This window comes from Poecile atricapillus, chromosome Z (assembly GCF_030490865.1).
Source record: "Poecile atricapillus isolate bPoeAtr1 chromosome Z, bPoeAtr1.hap1, whole genome shotgun sequence".
Taxonomy (NCBI): Eukaryota; Metazoa; Chordata; class Aves; order Passeriformes; family Paridae; genus Poecile; species Poecile atricapillus.
In genome coordinates, this window is record NC_081289.1 from 33,720,417 (window position 1) to 33,740,322 (window position 19,906).

The window sequence follows — 19,906 nt, forward strand, 5'->3', positions numbered from 1 at the left end:
AACAGACTTTACTGAGTAGTTATGTTTTGAGTACTGAATAGCCTTCAAGTAGTTACTGATATAAAGATTTCTTACAGGTATTACTATGGAAAACCAACTTTGATACTTTGGATTATGAAGAAGTTCTCAAACACAATTTTAGAAGAACACATATTGATGATCCTCCTCATCTTCTTGATATTTACCCAAGGTCATCTCATTTACATGGTAAAAAACTCAAGTCAGTTGAGGTGAGTGTAATAAATTGTCTGATATAGGAAACAAGAGGCTTATGTGATCACTGTCTGACATTTATAGTTAAATATGTTTTATGTATACCAGTGAGCTTTTAATTGTTATATATAATACTTTGGAAGCAACTGTAACTTATGAATCTGAATTAGGGTTATTAGGCAAGCTGGTGCTGGCAGGTTTATGCTGAAATTACTTTCATGTTTTTTCTGTGTCTGTATTCTACATCTGATTCAAGCAAAACATAGGTGATAATCTGGTTTCTGAAATAACACTGCAAGTATTGCGGAAGGCATCAGAATCTCCAATGAGCTTTAGAATACTAATAAAAATAAATCATTGTAAGCAGGACAAAGCGGTGCTATTACTGAAAGTCAGTAAAAGATACCACAAGCTGTTCCTTTTTCCAAGGCCTTTAGGTATTGTGAGATGATCTTGATATCTATCTAAAAGACTTTCTAGGCTAGCAGTGTGTTTTACATCGCTATGTAGTCTGATTTCTTGATATTTCATTCTTGAACTACTTTACTGTCAAACAGTCCACTGGCATCCATCAAAAGTGTTGGAAATTAGGGAACCTAAGTGCAATGTCAAATATTCTGTGTCAGTATTAGGAAAAATCCTGTGTTTAAGCAGTCTGAAAGTTGTGCTCAACAGGTAAACAGTGCTATGCTTTCAATGAGGCCATTGTTTATGCTTTATTTGTGATAGTCCTTGACAGAGCTGGCTGGCTTCTGTATTTTCTTCCTTTTTGATAGTCTCCAGATTCCTTTAGTGTTGAAGAACTGTATCTGAGATAAATTTAGGAGCTTTCTGATTGCTGTAATATGCTATCAGAGTACTATAGAAATTCACCATTTCCTGGTTGTCTACGTAGAAAACGTAGATACTGCTGCCACGGCATTTGTTTCCTGCTCAGAGTTTTAAAACATTAACATTTGGGGATATTGAGCTTTTTTTTGGGTGGGTGGCTGTGTTTGCAATATGAATATATATAAAAATGAGTAGTATAAAGATTGAAAATATTTGCTGGAGGAAGGGAACTCTGATAAAATCCATGACTAAGATTTCTTTTGTGCCTGATTCTATTGTCAAGTCGGATGTGAAGCTTTATAATGCTTAGCATTTTGGTCAGAACAGCATGACTGTAGGTATGACAAGTTTCATAAACAAACTTCCGTGCTGGACTTTCATATTTGTTGTAAGGTAAATGAATGAAGCTAAGTTTACAGGTACAGCCTTCAGTATAGTTGGTAAGTGCCAGAACAAACTCAGTCACAGCATTTGCCAGCAGATTCAAACCAGTCTTGCTAGAGCAACATTTTGCTTCAAGACCATTAAAATTGCACCTAGTTATAACATGTACTAAACAAATGCAGTAGCTTATAGCTGCAGGGGTCCATTGTTTTCTTTTCAGGTCAATATTTCCAGATGTCTCTGCTGCTTACATGCCTGGAAAAGATGTAAACGTACCCTAAACCAATTTTGCAGATTTTTTTTTTTTTTTTTCTTGTTCATGGTCCTGTGTAATTGAGAAACTCTGTATAAGCATTAATGAGTTCAGGCTAAAGCTAAACTAAGGCTAGGAAGCCTCATTATGAATACTGAAGGGGCTAGTCAAGGAAATTCAGTAGCTGAATGTCAAGAAATTATTTGTTAGTTAGCTTTGACAGATTTAACTTAGCCTTATGTCTGTATTTATTCTGCAGCATTTGTTGCAGCTTATAGACTCCTGGGCTGCTCTGTAGTAGTGAAAGAGCTCTATGGCTTTGTCATAGCAAAGTTTGGACTCTTTGTGTTCTATTTTCTGGCCTGATTTCAGGATTTTAACAAGAGTTGCTGTATCTAGTTTTCCACTAACATCATATTGTCACTAGAATATCCTTCTCTCAAGTAAACACCAAGTATGTTATATACTTTGAGACAAAACAGTGTCTGACAGTTTCAACAAAACTCATTACTTTAATACATTTTTATATATTTAAATTAAATAATATAGTAATAGTGATTAGAATTGCTTTTGCAGTTAATTTTTAGAATTAATATAATAATATTATAATTGAGATGGTGTTCAGGTGACATTATTAAATTTTCTTTCTGTATGTATTTTCTTTTTTTTATTGCTTCTCCTGTCTGTCTCAATAAAAATTGTGTGATTTTTGTTGTGATGAGGAAGAATAGACGTTACCAACTAGACAAAAACATAATTTATCCAGACAAAACTGGTATCAGGTTACTACCAGCAGTAACATGCTTTATTTAGTGTGCACTAATTCTTAGGTGGCACTGTGCATGAAATTTTTCAGTGTTCCATCTTCTTAACTATTTCCTCTTGTAACTGAGAAAAAGCATATTGTCTAGACCTGCTATGCTGTACTCTGGAGAAGGAAAAAGGAAAAAAAAGTATTTTTGTCCTTCTTCAGTTAAAATATTTTATTTTTTTCGCATGCCAACCTCTTTCTATGCCAGAAGCAATAGAGAGAATTCTAATGTTAGGCTGTTGCACTGCAATCCCACCCTCATCTTTGAATGGCTCATCATGGTTCTCATATATAAGGGAAAGGAGGAATGGAATCATGGGCATGTCAGAGGGAGCTTCTGGAGATCATCTCTTCTCCCTATCAATGGTACATCAGTTCAGCTGTGTCTGGTTAGGGGGCCTTGAAGAGGGTTGGAGATTCCCCTGTCTCTGTGTGATCTATCCCACTACAGCACAGCAGTTGTAATGACAGTTTTTTCCTTTTATCTCATCTACACCTCAGATAATATGCAGAACTACTTCCTTTCTAGTTATTTTCTTCCTTTCTCTTCATATTTCTATATAAACAGTGTAAGATAATTGATCTTAACTAGACAGAAGTTAACACTATTCAAAGAGACTTGGTAACATATGCAAGAGTTACATGCAGACAGAGGAGGCAGTTCAGAGATGGGATTTTTAAAAGTATCAGTGAATTCTTAAGGCTTGCTATGAGCCACTACAATGTCATCTAAATACTTGAGATGTGTTGTAATACATTGCCTTGAGTTATGCTCAACTGGTTAAGTTTAGTCACCTCTACAACAGGAATGAAGAGGGATTGCCTTAGGATAAAATTCAAGGTGTTAGAACACAAAAAGTACAGCAGATGTACAGGCAGAACTCAAGAGGAAAGCAATTCACCACCTATTTTTTAAAATTCCTAATGTTTCACACCTTTCCCTTTTTTCTTTATTTTTTATTTTTTAAATGCTTTTGGTTAGCTATTGCTTCTCTATCCCTTCTTGTCTCAGTGTGGCAAAGCAATTCCAGAAGTCGATTCTGGGGAAATAGTATACACAAAAATGGATCTGGCTTAGAATTTGTTCAGCTGAGATCAGAAGCACAGTTGCAATGTTTTCACACATCACCTGTTGGAAAATTTTCTTTTGAATAAAGCAGCTGGCACAAGAGTGCTAAGAATTCCAGGTATCATCTGGTGTTTTGCCTTCTGGACAGTGGCAGAAAGATTAATCTTAAGTGTATTTTGCCTTTTCTGATAACTTTTTTTTTTATTCACTCTTCAAAGCTATACAGCAAACCAGTAATATTTCAGATACTTTTCAGATACCTTCCCTATTTTTTTCTCTCTCCCTACCTATTTTTTGAGGCATAATTAACTTTTACAAGAAAATCACTAGTTGTGTTTTCTTCTCAGCCCAGCAGTAGCCTGAATTTTAATGCAGTGTTGAATTTCATGTTATTGACTTGTAAAGCTTTATAACTGTTCTCCAACTGCACTGATCAATGTGATTCTTGAATATTCGAGTAAGTAGAGAATTAATACTTATAATCATTGCAATTTTTCAGACAACTTGGAAATACAAGTAAATTATTTGCTCTCTAAAGGCGCCTACTTTTTCCTGTTGACTGTAGAGATAATCTTAGGTGATTACCTGCTCAAATACAGGTGTCTAGCAGTATCTAAATTTAGCTGAGATAAACCCCCGCTGTTCTCTGTTTGACATAAGGACCTTGTGGAGTTACTTGAAAACAGTATGTTTAATCAGTTATGCAGTTTTAGTGAAATATGCTAAAAACTGCATTTGACTTGATGAGAATTTTATTTCAGAATTTGTCATGTTTGTATGTAACTGACCTTTCATGTGCTAAAGACTTCTTTAAAATAAATGGAAGATTAGAAACTAGTTTATTTCAAAACAACTTTGAGATTCAAACATATTAAGGTGCATAGAGTTTCTCTTGTGCACAAATAGCTTCTGTTGATTTAATTTAATCTTAAAATTTTCAGTGTAATTTCAGTTGTAAATATTTTCTTAGATGAAGGAAATTGAAATATACACTAGGTGGCAGTAGAAAAAAGATTATATGGCTTGCTTGGTGTGAGTGCCCCAGTCTAGAACAAAGTTTTTAACCAAATTGAAAGCTAATTTTCCCTTGCTGTGTTTGGACAGATTATTTCAGAAGTAGCTATAGCTAAATCACTTTCCTAAGAAATACTTTGAGTAATTTAAAACTTCCTTTCTTAATTTTATTAACTTTATTTTTCTCATTTGTGAAAGATTCTGTAGAAACCTTCCCTATATTTTACTGTACTATGGATCAAAATGTGATAATTGTATTATCATATTAGAAGTTGATATTGAAAGATGATATTGAAAATATTTATGTATCAGTTTACCAGGTAATTAAAGCAAGGCTTTGAAAGAGTGTTTTTGGAAACCTGTAATACATGACAGTACTCCCTACCTTGTATTTTGGTGCTCCGTTTTTTCTATCTTGTTTCTTAAAGTTAAGACTTTTAAAGACTTACCTTTAAGACTTCCCTTGGTCTTATGTATTATTTTACAGCTATTAGTTATTTTACAGCTAACTACATCACCTTGTCAGGAAATGTCAAGTAATTTGAGACTTTTACATTTAGCTGCATTCCATTACCTCATTCATTTTTAGTGCAATATTAAACACTAATATTTGTACAAAGGACTTAGATACAGCCTCTATATTTTTGCACATTTTTAGACACCTTTTAAATGCTATTTCTGACTAGTTGCTTAATAATTTTATATTTAATTCTTTTAGTATGGTTTATGATAGTTCCTCCCCTGCTAGTCGGTGTTTACACTGCTCCTCATCCTCCCCTTATCACTGATAAAGCAATAAGCAGAAGAATACTCAGAGGAACTTTCATTTTAGCTCCAGGATGTGACACTTCTACAAAAAGATCATATTTTTTTCATTTAATAATACCATGTATTTATTTACCAATCCGTATCAAGAATTTGACTCATTCTGCAAAATCTCTGATATAACAAAATCTCTGATGTATAAAATGAAAAGGTTATATATAGGTTCTCAAAGAAGATGTTTCAAGAGCTATTAGTGATATTACTGCAGTAGTTCCTCCACATTAGAATGCTGATAGGTAGGAGGTATCTAGTGTCCTTCTGCAGAATCCTGCAGATGCATTGTCCTCTCTTCAGGGACTCAGGGTTGATCCTGAGTCCCTGTTCATTCTTGACTGATGCACCTGTAATTGGAAGACAGAAAAAAGGGTTCATTGGTGAAGAATGGCTTGTTGAAACTGAATAAAAGAAAGAGCTAAGCACTGCTATTCAGAGAAGTGAACAAGCTTAAAAACAGTATTAAAATCTCCCCTTAAGGAAGTTTGTCATCCCTGCTTTGTTAGCACTGCAAAGTGTAAGAATCACTTTGAATAATCAGGTTCTGTTTTTAAATGTTTCTTTACCTTCTTGCTTGCTGGTAAACTTTGTCCATCTTCCACTTGTAGTTACTGAGGGAGATCTTGCTTCTATTAATTTTAACCTAAATTTCTGCAAGTTATGGAAATCTAAATAAACTGAATGAAAAGTCTTCAGGCAGTACAAGATGCTGTTGCCCTCCTTCCCTGACTATTAATTCCAGATATAAGATTGTATTCTAGCTACTTAACAAACATGTCTTTGACCTAAAGGCCTTTATACCAATTTATGGACCCTAGCATCATGGAGTTTTCCTTGTTGAAAGAGCACTGAAGCAGTTACTGAGTGAGCAGCTCTGGCTAAGCCAGAACTTTGACAGTCTTCAGGTGAAATAGTAGGATCTTCTTCTTGAGAAGTCAAAATAAAATGACCCTTGTAGCTAAGAAACTTTCTGCGACTAAACTTCACCCTGTCACTAGGCAAGTGTGAGTTTTGAGGGTTCTGGGATTTTTTTTTCTCCTTTCAGTGAGGGGTTGGAATTAATACTGTCTCTGGATTACTGAGAAAAAGTTGGAAATAGAAAAGTTCATTTCTCTTTATTACATCAGACTTCTTGGTGATTTGGAAGTCATCTAGTCTTTATGTAAATTTTGCCAGCTCATGAAATAATAATAATAGTACTTCCATGCATCGTGCTGAGAGGGCAAACATCTTAGGCTGTGATACACCTAGATAATATAATGGTAGGAATAATATGCACACAGATTTTTATAGGGAGGTTATTCTGATCTTTACGTGGAGCCATAAGATAAAAGCAGCAGCTTTCTCAAATTTCATATTCTCTGATACTTTCTTAATGCTTCACTTTCAGGAAAGGACATTAGCAAAATATTGATAAAGTTATAGATTAACTCTTATAGCCAAAAATAAGCAAGTTGTAACTGTGATATTAAGAGCAAAATTGCAGATACTGTGATGATGTATCTGATCAATCAGTAAAAAGCAGTTTTTCCTGTGGTTTCATGAGCAACATTGCTTGTTTGATCTGTTAACTTACCACAGATTTCAGTGTTCTTTCTACCTGTTTTCCACAGAAGTGCTTTCAAAGTTATTTTGGCAATCAGAGCTGGTACAGAAGAAGTAAGCATATTGACAGTCTGTTATTAGTGGATAACTTGAGGAACTTGAATGGGGATTTGGAACCAATTGATCTGGGCTGCTAAGTGTGTCCTCACTTTTTATTTCAGTCTTATTTCCTTTTCTGTGTTGGTGCTGAAATAATGACATAATTCGTTTTCAACAGGTCAACTCTATCTGTGATGTGCCTGATAAACAAGCACCTGACACAATTATCATCGAAATTAGACCATCTTCACGTATCAGTACTCCTGTAAGTAACTTAAAAAAAAAAAGGAAAAGGATAGGGTATAGCTAACATGTTACAGAAATGTGCTTTTATTGTCCATATGAATGAAATAGATTTTTTAGCAATTGTCGAGTGCTCAGAGCTCAATATCCTAAATTCTCAACTTAAACTTTCTGTCACAGTAACCAAGTCTAACCAGAAGATGGTGTAATAGCAAAGCTTTCAATTTATACCTGTAATTTTACCACTATACTAAGTGCAAATTCTATTTATAAGCCCATGCTAAGTACATCTAAATATTGCTGTTAAAATTTGTGGCTTATTCTCAAGCACTTTTTGTAGTCTGTCTTTATCTGCAAATAATGGTAACCCTAAAGAATCATTGTCTCACTGATACAATTCTAAAAGTGATGTTTTATTATTTCTCCTTTTAAGTAATTTAATAGTTCCCTAGAAGGAAAAAAACCAAAAAAAGTAATACATTTTAAGACAGAGGAATAGGATTAGAGTCTTCTAGTGTTGGCTTTACATATGACATTGGTATGGCGTGTGGGAGGAGAGGAAGGCAATGTTTTAGCGGTAGTTTTGTGGGAGGAGAAATATGCTCTGGTATGAAATCTAAAAGACATGCTGTTCTAGAATTAGGTTAAACTGAGAATTTTTCTTTTAGCTCTGAATCTGTTCCTGTGAAGGCACAAATTGTGTCTTTAGCAATTTTAGTTACTATAAAAAGTTTGTGTGGTTGAAGGGTTAATACTTACAAAAGGGTTAATACTTAGAAAAAGGTGTGGTTTCTGCTGTTCTATTTTGTCATGAATGCTTTATGAAAGCTATGTTGTGAAGGTACTGTATAAAATTCTTTAAGATCATCTTTGAAGATCATGATGCACAGGTTGTTGAGAAACCTTTACTTAAAACAAATAATCATATAATGACTTGTATTTGAGGGGTGATGATGTTATATATTTTAAGGCTTATCAATTATGTCATGTTTTCACAGTGGAAATGCAGTTCTTTATGGACTTACAGGCTTCATAGACAGTGGATTGTGGTAGATATAATTTATTGACTACCTATCACTTTTAAGTACTCTGTGTTCATTACTGATTCTGCTCATCACAGGGTTCAAATGTATGATTGCACTGTAGTTCTTTATTACATACCTACTAATCACTTAGTCTCCATTAATTCTTTTGATATGAAAGCAGCTTATAAAACTTTATGCCCAGAACTCAGAGGAATACATTGACCCAAGAGGTACAGCGTTTTTTTGACTGCTGTCAGTCTGGCTTTACAAATCTTCATTATAAAAATGTTGCTTCAGAATTGATGCTTTTTGACTGTGTCAGTAATCACTACTTTTTTTTTTTTTTCCCCCTGCATCTCAATTTACCACTTATTGATTTTCACCACAGTTGCATTTCAGCATTCCCCATCTGTGTCTTTTTCCATCTAGAAACATTTCTATAACCTTGTTACTTGGACTGTAGCCTTAAGGGCAGCTGTCCTGTTCAACACTGGTTAACCCTAACCCTGCCACTGTTCACACAAATTCAAGAATCATTTGCATATTTCCTTTGCCACTAAAATCCTTCCTCTCTCATAGTGAATAACACTTTCTCCAACTTTGCCAACCAATCTGGTTCTCCCTGCTTTCTAATGTCAGCTCATCTTTTACTATCATTTTCCTGTCCCATGTCTGTCTGCTGCATTACCAGCTTCTGTCATTTGTGGAATTATCACCTGTTTTTCAATCAGGCCAGCCACCTAGACTCTTTGTGTCTTGTTTCTAGAGGGTTCTGGATTTCAGTGACTTGGACCTTTTTATCTTAAGCTTTCTCAGTTTCCCTAATGTATGAAGACTGTCTAATAGAGACTTCCTGTGTTCTTCATAAGAAACAATGAGAAAAGGGCAGATGCAGCCTTTATTTCTATCACACCTTCAATGGCAGATTTCCTCTTGATACAGTTTGTCCTCAACTGAATTGATGCTGCTTTTGTGCATTGTTTGTATTTTTTTTTTCTTAATCCTTTTCCAACTTGAGGTTGCCATCCTCTAGTCCTAGTCCAATTCATCATCCTACCTCATACATATTCCTGATTCCAACCCCAATGGGTTGCTCTTTTTCTACTGGTTGTCAAAGACATTATCACTGTGCATTTTTGTTTGCCTGCAAACATTTCAAGACCCATTTTAAATCTGTTCATGGCTTTTTGGTACTACTCCTACTGAAAGAATGTTGTTCCAATAACAAAAATTTTGGATCAGATTTTCAGGTTAATTTACACATGTCCTATCTATAGCTACTTATTCTTTTAAGGCTCTGCCTTAAGGAGTTCTGCCCTTCTGATATGAGCAGAGAGAAAAATGCAGTCTGCATTTAGATTTCTTTATGCATTTTTGTTCAATGCATTTATCACACATGTAACACATCAGGATCTTAAGGGTTATTAGCAAAACATTGGCAGGTCCCTAGACCACTGGAAATAGCTAATCAACATATTTACATTAATGTTTCTACTGAAGGAGAGAGATACTTGAGACAGCAATCAGAGAAAATGCAGCTCTAAATACAGCCTTTCTCTGGGGTGAGCAACAACACTGAAACTTTTGTAGAATCTCTGATGAGATTCTTAAAGCTCCCTGAAATGTCTTCAGGAAGATTGGAAGTCTATGCTAAACCTTGTAATGTTTTGTTGAATAACTACCAAAATTCCTGACAGTAAGTGGTCAAAAACTTCTGTAGGTCTCAGCCTAGTTCAGGAGAAAAGATAATAGGAGAAAGTGCTCTTCTTATTGAGTATATTTTCTTTAGCTGGAATTGTTGTCCTACTCCTTTAAGGGAAATCCATTATAACTGCCCCTAAGATGATTTGTGACGGAGCAAAAAGGTTTTTTTTTCTTTTCCTTCCTTCTGTGAAGATTTGGTAGTGAAAGGGATACAGTATAGGTTAAGAGTGATGTCTGGAGTAGTATCATCTGACCTTCCCCTTAAAGCAAAGCCAGCTTGCGTCAGGTTCTTATAAGCCTTGTCCAGTTAATTTGTTAATAATGTGTAAAAATAGAGATTCCACCACCTTTCTGGGCAGCTTGCTGTAGTGTTCGGTTGATGAAAATATTTTTTCTCATAATATGTATCTAGAATATCCTATGTCCCAGCATGTCTGTTGCCTTCAATTCACAGTGGTCTTCTAATATATGTGTGTCTGTCTTCTTTCTGTCTATCCATTAGATATCTGAGATGGCAGCAAGATCTTTTCTTCCAGAGAACAAACCTGGTTCTCTGCCTTTTCTTGGTATCACGTATTCCAGCCCCTTTGTTATCTTGTTTGCTCTCAACTCAACTTGCTCCAGGATGTCAGTGTCTGTCTGGGACCAGGAAGCACAAAAGAGGACACACTACTCCAGTTAATTAGGGTATAGCAAAGTATCACCATCATCTATTCTTGACAACAATCTGCGTAGATTTTAGAGAAGATTTTAAAACAAATAATTAAAAATATAACACTCTTGTTTCTTTATTGTGAATTTAAAATACATGTTTAGGTATTTTCTTAGCAGTTCATTTATTTTGAGCTCTAGCTGTCTGAGAAAATACCAGTATTATCTCTTCCTCCTACTCCTCCTCCTCTTTTCAAGGAATTTTAATTTCTTGCTTCATCAAAACCAACAATCCATCACAGCTTCCACATTTAAATTGCCTGCTTTTGTGATTTTTGGTTTTTTTAAAAAATTTAGTTGTATTTTTTTTGCTTCAGAGGTTAAGCTAAGATATGCTGATGTGAATGTTCTTACAGGGATTTTGCTAAAAACACTTATATTATTAAACTGCATGAATTGTAAACACCATATCTTTTTAGCTTCTGTTCTAGCTTAGTACTAAGGCCAGTTGTTTTGAACATGGTGAAAAATCTTTTCTCATCTAAGGTTCACACTGATGCAACGTTTGTAAACTCAGTGGAGTGTGATCCTTGTGTCCGTGGAAAAATTTCAGTGTAATATTCAGTATGGAGTTGCTTTCTTTTGGATTACAATTTAAAACCATTAAGAATTCCTGTGTATTATTGTGATTAGGAAGTAGCTTTGGATTTGATGATTCATTTCTTCAGTTCTCCTGTGTATTAGTGAAAGCACTGTAAAAATTAGCTGTGTATGCCTAACAAACTGGTACTTGTGTAATGAGTTGTAAAATTTGTTCTGAGTTTTTCAATGGTTAAGAGTCTTCATGTGTTGCAGTTACTAGAAATTAGGTGTGTTCTGACCTTTTGCACTCTGGAAATATTTACAAAATTGGGGTCAAATCTGGGGGCTAGGAGTGGTGTTTTTTTCTCCTTTCTATTTCATTGAAGACTGAAAGCATTACTGCATCTCTCCCACCCCTTCTCTCTGTGTCAAGCAGCTTAACATTGCCTTTGTTTTCTGAACTATTGAAAAGGAAAAATTGGAAGTTTTGTTTCTCTTTGGGAGTACTTCTTTCTGTTTCATCCTCCAATTTTAGTTTTAGTCATGAGGGAGGTTGGGTCTTTTTAATTCTGTAAGGCAATATGCTGGTAACCTCTGGTCCCTGATAAGCTGTTGGAAACAAGGGAAAGTTGATGGTGCCTCTGTAGTTTTTACTGACAGAAGCAGGAAATCACTGTAGAGGCTCTCTAATGTTTCATCCCCTGACCTTGCTCATGTAAACAGGATTTGGAGGAAGCAAAGCAATGTACTGTAATCTGGAAGTCAGAATGTCTGCCCTGGCTGGGAAATGTTTGCTGTTCTTTCTCTGCCAGTGCCATTTAACACTAAAAACAAGACATTCTTACTGTTCATTCACAGTACAACTTCTACAAAGTTAAGACTGGGTTAATTACTGAGTGAGGAAAGATAAAAGATTGTTTCTGTTTGGAGCAAAAAGAGCATACTAAGTTTTAAAATAGAAAGTATATCTGTACTGCATTTGTAGTAGGTGTCTTGAGGCAAAAAGTAGAAGTAGCTGTACTCTCAATTTGTTCTGTACACTTTGCTCTCTCAGTTTGTGTTTCAGGGTTTAGGTATCTTTTTGTACGCTTTTCTCTGCCTTTGTTTTGAATTTAAAAAAAAAAGCCCCAAAAAACCAACCAAGCTCCCCAGTCAAAAAACACCCCATGTATTTGAAAAGACAGCAGTTATGAATGAAAAATTAGCACCTATTCTTCCATTTCTGCATATTTGAAGGCTTTGTCAACTATTCTTCCTCATGGAAATTAGCTTTGAAAAGATCTTGGAGTAATGTCTCTTCCATGCATGGCTTAACATAACTACAGAATTCAGTAGGAGAGGATGACAATAGAAATTATATCTTAAAAACTAATTTTTAAAACACTTCATATTTTCCTTACCATGCAACTTCAAAATTTTTTCTGATTTGTATCCTTTCCTGGCTTCAGCCTTATGTGGAAATAAACACTAACTGTCTTCAGTGAGGTTAAAGGGAGGGTAAAAGGAATAAAGGAAGTAATGGCAATTTTATACATAGATCATCTCCTCTGGGGCCTAAGTCCAGTTCAGAAGGGAACAGCTGGCAGAACAAAACTCATATAGCAACTCATTGTGCCGAGTACTTACCTTTGCTGGTTTTTATAGATCATTTGAAAGCATAACAAACAGCTTTCTGTAGTTTTTTTTCATAGATATCAACTTTCCTAAATATCATCAGACAAAAACTCTGATCATTACGTGATATACATACATTTTTCTCTACCAAAGGAAAGTTCCATCAGTATTCCCTTTGAAAGCAAGGCTGAAGTCACTGCCCAACTTGTGTTCCATGTCCAAAACTCGGTTGCCAATTAGACTGAGCTCTCCACTGAAGAGTAATCCCAACAGGCTTTGATAAGAATTGACAGTTCCCAGCCTCTTCCATCACCTTACCTTCTTTGTTCCCAGAGAGAGAAATAAAAAAGGCCACTCCCTGAATAGCTGTGAGCTTTTTTCATTTACTGCCATTCTTCTGATTACCAGTAAATGCTTATTTGAATAGTCAACTGCCTGAACTCCCAATGACAAACAGAATTAAATTAGGAAATAGTGTGAAGAGATCCTGTGTATCCACAGTTTTGAGGTAAAGCTGTCTGCACCTTTTTCATAGATGAGCATACCAAAAAACTCTCAAACAGGCTCTGAATGGCTCATGCTAGGTCTTATGCAAACACATAATAAATGCTGTAAATGGAGGAAGTCTGAATTGTTCAGTGCAGCAGAGTAAAAATAAGAATTGTGCTTTTGTGTCGTTGCAAACAAATCCCCCTCTCTGTCCAATCTTGCTTTTAGACAGGCAACAATCTTGGCTTATAGTACAATTTAGACAGACCTTTCTACTCTTTGCATGCTAGGCCGGTACAGTGTGAGGGGCTGGTGCAAGAGGATAGGCTGCCTTCTCTCCAAAGCTCTGTAGCTAAACGTGTTCAGCTGTGTTCAGGGAAGGACTGTCTCCCATTCCCCACAAAGGCTACCCCTAATCCATCTGGAACAGTCATGAAGCAGTAGAGAACAGCTTTTTCTGCTGCCCAGCTAAGAGCCTTCTAAAGAAGATAGGATGTGTATGAACAAAATGACTCACCACAAGTGCCGAAAAAATGAAGGGTTTTGCATATTGAACAGTGAATCTCTAAACTTGAATTTAGAGGTGCTGTAGATGCCCAGGCACATTTAAAAAGATTTGTGTATGGAATCTTAAAAGCAATATGCTTTGATACCTCTAGCATCAAATAAAGCTTAAGGATCAAATGTTTGAAGGTGAACCTAATGCATGTAATAAAAGAGGAATATGATCCAAATGGTCCTTGTGTTTTGCGGTGATGCTATTTCACACAGCATGGAATCTATGGTTTACAAGGAGAGAACAGGAAGTATGTTGTGCCTCTACATAATTAAGTAATAATACATGTCCTGATGTTCCTTAATGGTCTTGATTATATTCTCTGAGTGAACTGGAGCTGGAGAGAAAGTCATGTTTTTATTGGAGACTGAGTTCTGAATTTGGGCACTAGAGAGTGCAAGAATATAATATTTCCTATACTATTTTTAGCCAGCTTTCCTGAGGAAATGTACTTTATGAGATTGTCCTGTTTATTTGTCTGTCACTGTTCTGTCTCCCTAATAATTTTATAATCAAATAATTGGTGGATTGTTTTTTTTAATGATATTTGGAAAGAAGTGATTAGAAGAAGGAAACATATTAGTGCTATCACTTAAAAAAAGGCAGTGGATGTGAACTGATATTGGAATAGGCATGGAGTGACTACTGGTAACGCACCCTGTAACAGTGTCTCAACATATATAGAGGGAGCTTGAGTTCCTATAGAACAGGAAGCCTAGGAGAGGGACCTAACAAGAAAAAAATGCACACATACACAAATATTTTGGAAGATAACAGGCCTTTTAAAAGTGGTAAAAGCTTACTTTGTGTAGGGTCTTGCTCAGGGCAGCTGTGTTTCAGGAATGCTTTTCAAGTTGATCCATGTCTGTATATTGTTCCTTCAGCACATCGGCAGATTTCTGGGAACTAGAGGGATGGAAGTTCCAGGTATTATTTCTCTCTGTTTCCTGAGATACTGTACATGTATGCTCTGACCTTGTCTGCTCAAGCAGTGTTTTCCTCCACTTTGACGGGAAACCTAAGCTGTATTCACAGTTCTCACAGCTGATTCTGCGGCATGCAGAAAATGCCCGACAGCTATCAGCCCACACATCCAATAACAACTGGTTCCTTCCTCTTCCTGGGGAAGAGTAACATCCTCTGAGAAGAAGTGTCCCCCGAGGAATGCAGGAACAGCAGCAAGCCTTTCACACAGGAAATTACTACTATAGCACTTGTAGAAAAGTGTTTCTGTCACTTGGATTGTCAGTCTGTAATGAGCTTCCTGCTGACCTAGATGATGATTTACTACTGATCTAAATGCCATTTGTGAGTCATTTAGCTTAATGGAAGTTAACGAAGTTATCATTCAGTGGCTCTGTTACCCTGTAAGCACCTGGTTTGACTTTTTTTTTATGCAGTAGTAAAAATAAATTTTTCAACTTAGTATTCACAGGACTTTAATAATTCTGAGACTGCACATTTTGTGGGACTAAGAAGCAAAGGAATGCTTAGTTTAGCTCATAATGTGTGTCTCATAGAGAAGGCTGCAAGATTTTATTTTTGTTTATCTGAAGTTGCATAATAAAGCGAGCTACAGATCAAGTATGTCAGAAAACAAGATTGTAAAGTTAAAATACTGCCCTTGAATTACCCTTTGTTCGTAGATACGACTGGAGTATAAGTTTAGCACAGCATGCTTGCAGCTGTATAGTAGAAACTTGACTATAAAATTAAATTTATTTATATATAAAACCCATATGTTATTCAAAATTGTTAATGCAAGTTTGTTATAAAAGCAAACACTTGAATACTGCTTCAGTATTTTCTTACTTTTTTCCTAAATGAAAGTGCTTAAACAAGTGCTAGCAAATTCTATTTATCAGTTAGATTAGAGTGATATCTAAACCCAGAGGATGCTTTCTGACTAAAAGCTTGTTTGAGTGTTTTCCAAATATATTAGTTGTTCCAATAAAGCACATCTCTCCTTGAAGCCATGTTGCATTACCATTGAGTTTTCAGTAAGAGATGTAGTTACTTGCTTAATATGAGATAATGGAAGCACTGAGTCACATCCAGAAATTACATAGGTTGCTTAAAACAACACTGAAAAAATGAGACTTTCCAAATAAATTTCAGCAACTAAGGAAGAAAAATTTTCTTCAACAGACAGGTGTTTGATGTAGAAAAACATCTTGGCTTGTATCTTCCACCAAAACAGTGTGGGGGTTAGAAATTAGGTAGAACAATGCTAAAGGATGATTTCACAGTCATTTTAACTTAATGACTGTTTTTATCTGGTTAATTCCATCCAAGTCAATTCCCTGATCTGTTCAGCTGTCCAAACACTAATATGAGCACAAAGGAAATAATGAGAAAAAAATATTTAGAGATGGAGTAGATCAGAACTGGCTGTAACCTAAGTGAATGGGACTGATGTCTGTGGAGCCATGTATCCAATGTGATTGTGCTGTAATACACAGTGGTGGGTTACATGCATGCAACAGCTGAACATCTTTCTTAACTTGCAGTGGAAAAAATAGGAGGAAAGGAGGTGTTAGTAATGGTTTCCTTTTGTTCAGGCAAACGTATGTTGGATTCAGTTTTGGGTTTTTTTCAGCCTAAGAGGATTCAGATTTCTTCTGTCTGCATGGCTGTAACATAAACAGGTAACAGAGACTGAATGGATGCAGCTCAATCCTTTTTGCTTGAATTTGAAACACTGGAAAGTAAAAGCTGAGAATAAATGACACCTGAGGAGACCAAGTGAGAAACAAATCTATGGTTAGTGATTCTGGAAGAGGAACACAGGATTCTGTTGTATTTTGCAATAAAAAGTATTTGGGGAAAAAAATTAGTAGCTCTGTGGGTGACACCATCAGTGGAGGTATGTGGCATTACTGCTCTGAAAAGTTGTTTGGTTGGGTTTGGGCTTGTTCTTTTTTCCTCTCTATGCCCTGATATGGTACTCTGGTTGTAGCAGTTTGGGTTGGTTGGAGGAGGGAGGTGGGGAGGGGAGAGATGCTGTCCTCTGGCATCTTCTAACTGCATGGATATTTCCTGTACACCAAGGTGTGAGTTCCACTGTGCGTGTTAGATCCTGAAGTGAAGGCATCGCAATGCAACTCTGAGTTAAATACCGCAGCATTTTTATTGTAAAGGAAGACTCCCTACTTGCAACAGAGATTGAAAAGAATTACTTTAATCTTAAACTATTCTTAGATTAACCAGTATCAAGTGTTCCTCCCTGAAAAGGTTATTCTTCCAAGATGTTTTCTTCTTCCTTACATCTCTTGGGAAAGGAATTCAGTGTCCATACTTCCAATTTTTGCTAGTGTAATGAAATAGTACAATACTGTTTGCTTAGCACTTCCAGTTAGTTGCATGTAAGATACTGTAATTCTTCAGTAACCTTATCATAAAGGTTTATAATTTTGTCCAGTTATGTGTCATTGTGGATTTTTTCAACACCTCTGCTTTCTGTAGTGTATTGCTCTGTAGTGTATTCTTCTCTGATGTCTCATGTGTGTAGATAAAGTTCATTTTGACATTTGAACACAGTCAGAATGCCAAGTGACCCTGACTGTTTTAACAGTTTACAGGATGCCTTTTCTGTCACCTATAAACTTGATTTTCCAGATTGCTGGTATATTTTGTATGGGATTAAAGAAGAGTGGATTTCAATGGAGTCACTAAAACCAGCATAATTCTGCAATGTCTTTCTGATTTAACTGTTTTTGAAGCAATACTAGCCAGATAATTGAGTTCACGATGCATTACAACCTAAAATGCATTAATAAAATTGTAGCATGTATATTATGGATATAAAAAAAAAATGATTTTATGAATAACAGTTTGACTAAATATTTTATTAGAGAGGTCTTCAGTTTGAAAGACCATTTCTTTTTTGTCCCCTCAAACTGTACTGACGTTAGGCCTTAAATATTTGCTCTATATGTCCTAAGTCAACTTTTTAGTTGATTTTTTGGCATTTTCCTGACACAGTTCTCATGCTGACTCTGACCTGTGACCACACAATTATTTTGTTTATCCTTTGTGATTACTGATGTAATTTCAGCTTCCCCACTCCCCTGGTATTTTCTCAATTTTTGCAGGATATATTAAAAATCAGAATAATTATGTGACTTCTGAAGTTATTTCAAAACCAATAGTCTTTTTTGCTGTGGTTGGAATAGAAAGTATTTTGCCAGAAATACAATTACAACATTTATTATCTTCTGAAATGGAAGATAAAAATATCTCATTAAACACACAAAAAATATGCATAAAGCTTTAACATCTCTAGCTAATAAGTATGCTGTTGCTGGGGCTTCTTTTGTTTCTGATATTTTTAAAGTACAAATAATCGTTGAGATACTAAAATTCTTTTTTAACCACTCCAAAGTTAACATTTCTTGGCTATTTGTATGTAATTCTCATATTTCTCAGTTTCTGCTGTTTCTGAATTTAATTCCTATCACAGTAAATTGTAAAACTCAACTGACTTAAGTACAAAGTTGTTCTGGTGCTACCAAAGCAATTTTTTTACAATCCCACCTCTGAACAAAGCAGGACTGAGTATTATTTTTACCTGGACTAATGGGACAGCTTATCTAAACCTTCTGTATATTTACTAATACTGAGCACTGAAATAGCTCAGGATAGACTTTGCTACTTTCTCCAGGTATTTTGTGAAATCTAATAAAAGGACATAAATTTGACTTTTCAATCAAAATTTTGAAGCTTCATTTTATACTGTGGGAGTTTTTTGTGACACTATTGTTGAAGTGTTTGATGGCCTTCTGAAACCTTCATGAACCACTATAGGCGTTACACTTCATTAACAGAAGCCTTGGTAAAGTGCTGAGGAACTGCATTTCTTCTATTACATAGCAAAATATATTTTTCATGGCTATAGTCAGAAGATTTCAGTTCCAAGTTATGAAATATTGGACTCCTTTTTTTTTTTTTTCTTTTTTTCCTTTTGCAGATAGTAGTATGTCTCTTTGGCAAAGTGTGCTGGCCTTGTTGGATTTAACTTTGGACTCTACTGTGCTGGATTGCTAACTTAATTTCAAATGCTTTTAACTCTTTGATATTTTCCTGTAAGTAATTTGTATTAAAGGAGATTTAGTACTTGCTTCTATGGAGTAAACAAACTCATTGGTATTGTTGATAGCCACCTGGTCAAGTGGTATAACCACCTGTGGTTACTGCTGCTCTAAAAGAAAATCAAAGCTGCCAGATCTCAGCTAATAAGAGATTTCTCTGTGAAATCTTTGTATGGGCACCCTGCCCCATAGCATTTCCTAAAAGGAGGCAATTTAGGTTAGTCTGTGCAAAACGTTTTGTTATGACACAAGTTGTATTGATATGGGGTAGCAAAATGAGAAAATTTGTACCATAGCTCAGACACTTCTCCTGGCAAAAGCCATTGATACAGATGCAGCTGTGCTGGCAGAAAGGAGTTCCTTTTAGCTTTGCATATAACTTTGAGAGTAAATTGTGTGTAGATATGCACATAAGTCATGTAGGGGCTGGCAAACAGCTCCTGTGTGCTCTTGCAGCAGGGGCCCTGCTGCAGTGCCAGTGCATGGAGGGAAGCTTTGCAGCACAGGTAGCTCTGCCCTCCGCCAGCTCCTGCTCCTCAGGAGCACCAGATGCCTGGTCTGGGCAGGCTGGACCCAGGGCCTGCAGCCCTTCTCACCTCTCTGCAGGGCTGAGGAGAACATTATGCACAGCCTTCAGTTCTTGCTCTGGCAGAGCCTATCACTTCAGAATTTTGTCTTCAGTGATTTTTTGTTCATTCTTGAGAGGTGGGGTTTAAGACAGAAGTGTATTCCTTTAGTTCTTCTCATTTACATACAGTAAGTTGTTCAAGATTAGTTTTGTCTCAACAGGTTAAGTATGAAAGCCTTATCTAGGAGAAATCAATTGCACATGGTAAAGTATATTCGTTCATTTTATTTTTTTCCTCAGGAGTAAACATGCTTTCAAGAACAAGAAATTCCTCTAGGTTTGTTGA

The 19,906-nt window shown here is 36.0% G+C and overlaps 1 protein-coding gene across 1 annotated transcript in view; it reads left to right on the forward strand.

Annotated features, from left to right (window-relative positions):
• Nucleotides 1–19,906, forward strand: part of LOC131573478 (POC1 centriolar protein homolog B-like) — a 49,644-nt gene that overhangs the window by 17,916 nt on the left and 11,822 nt on the right. Inside the window, exons 9-10 of the mRNA XM_058827473.1 lie at nucleotides 78–230; nucleotides 7,217–7,303. Coding sequence (XP_058683456.1) covers nucleotides 78–230; nucleotides 7,217–7,303 — 240 coding nt within the window. The remainder of the gene's footprint in view (nucleotides 1–77; nucleotides 231–7,216; nucleotides 7,304–19,906) is intronic.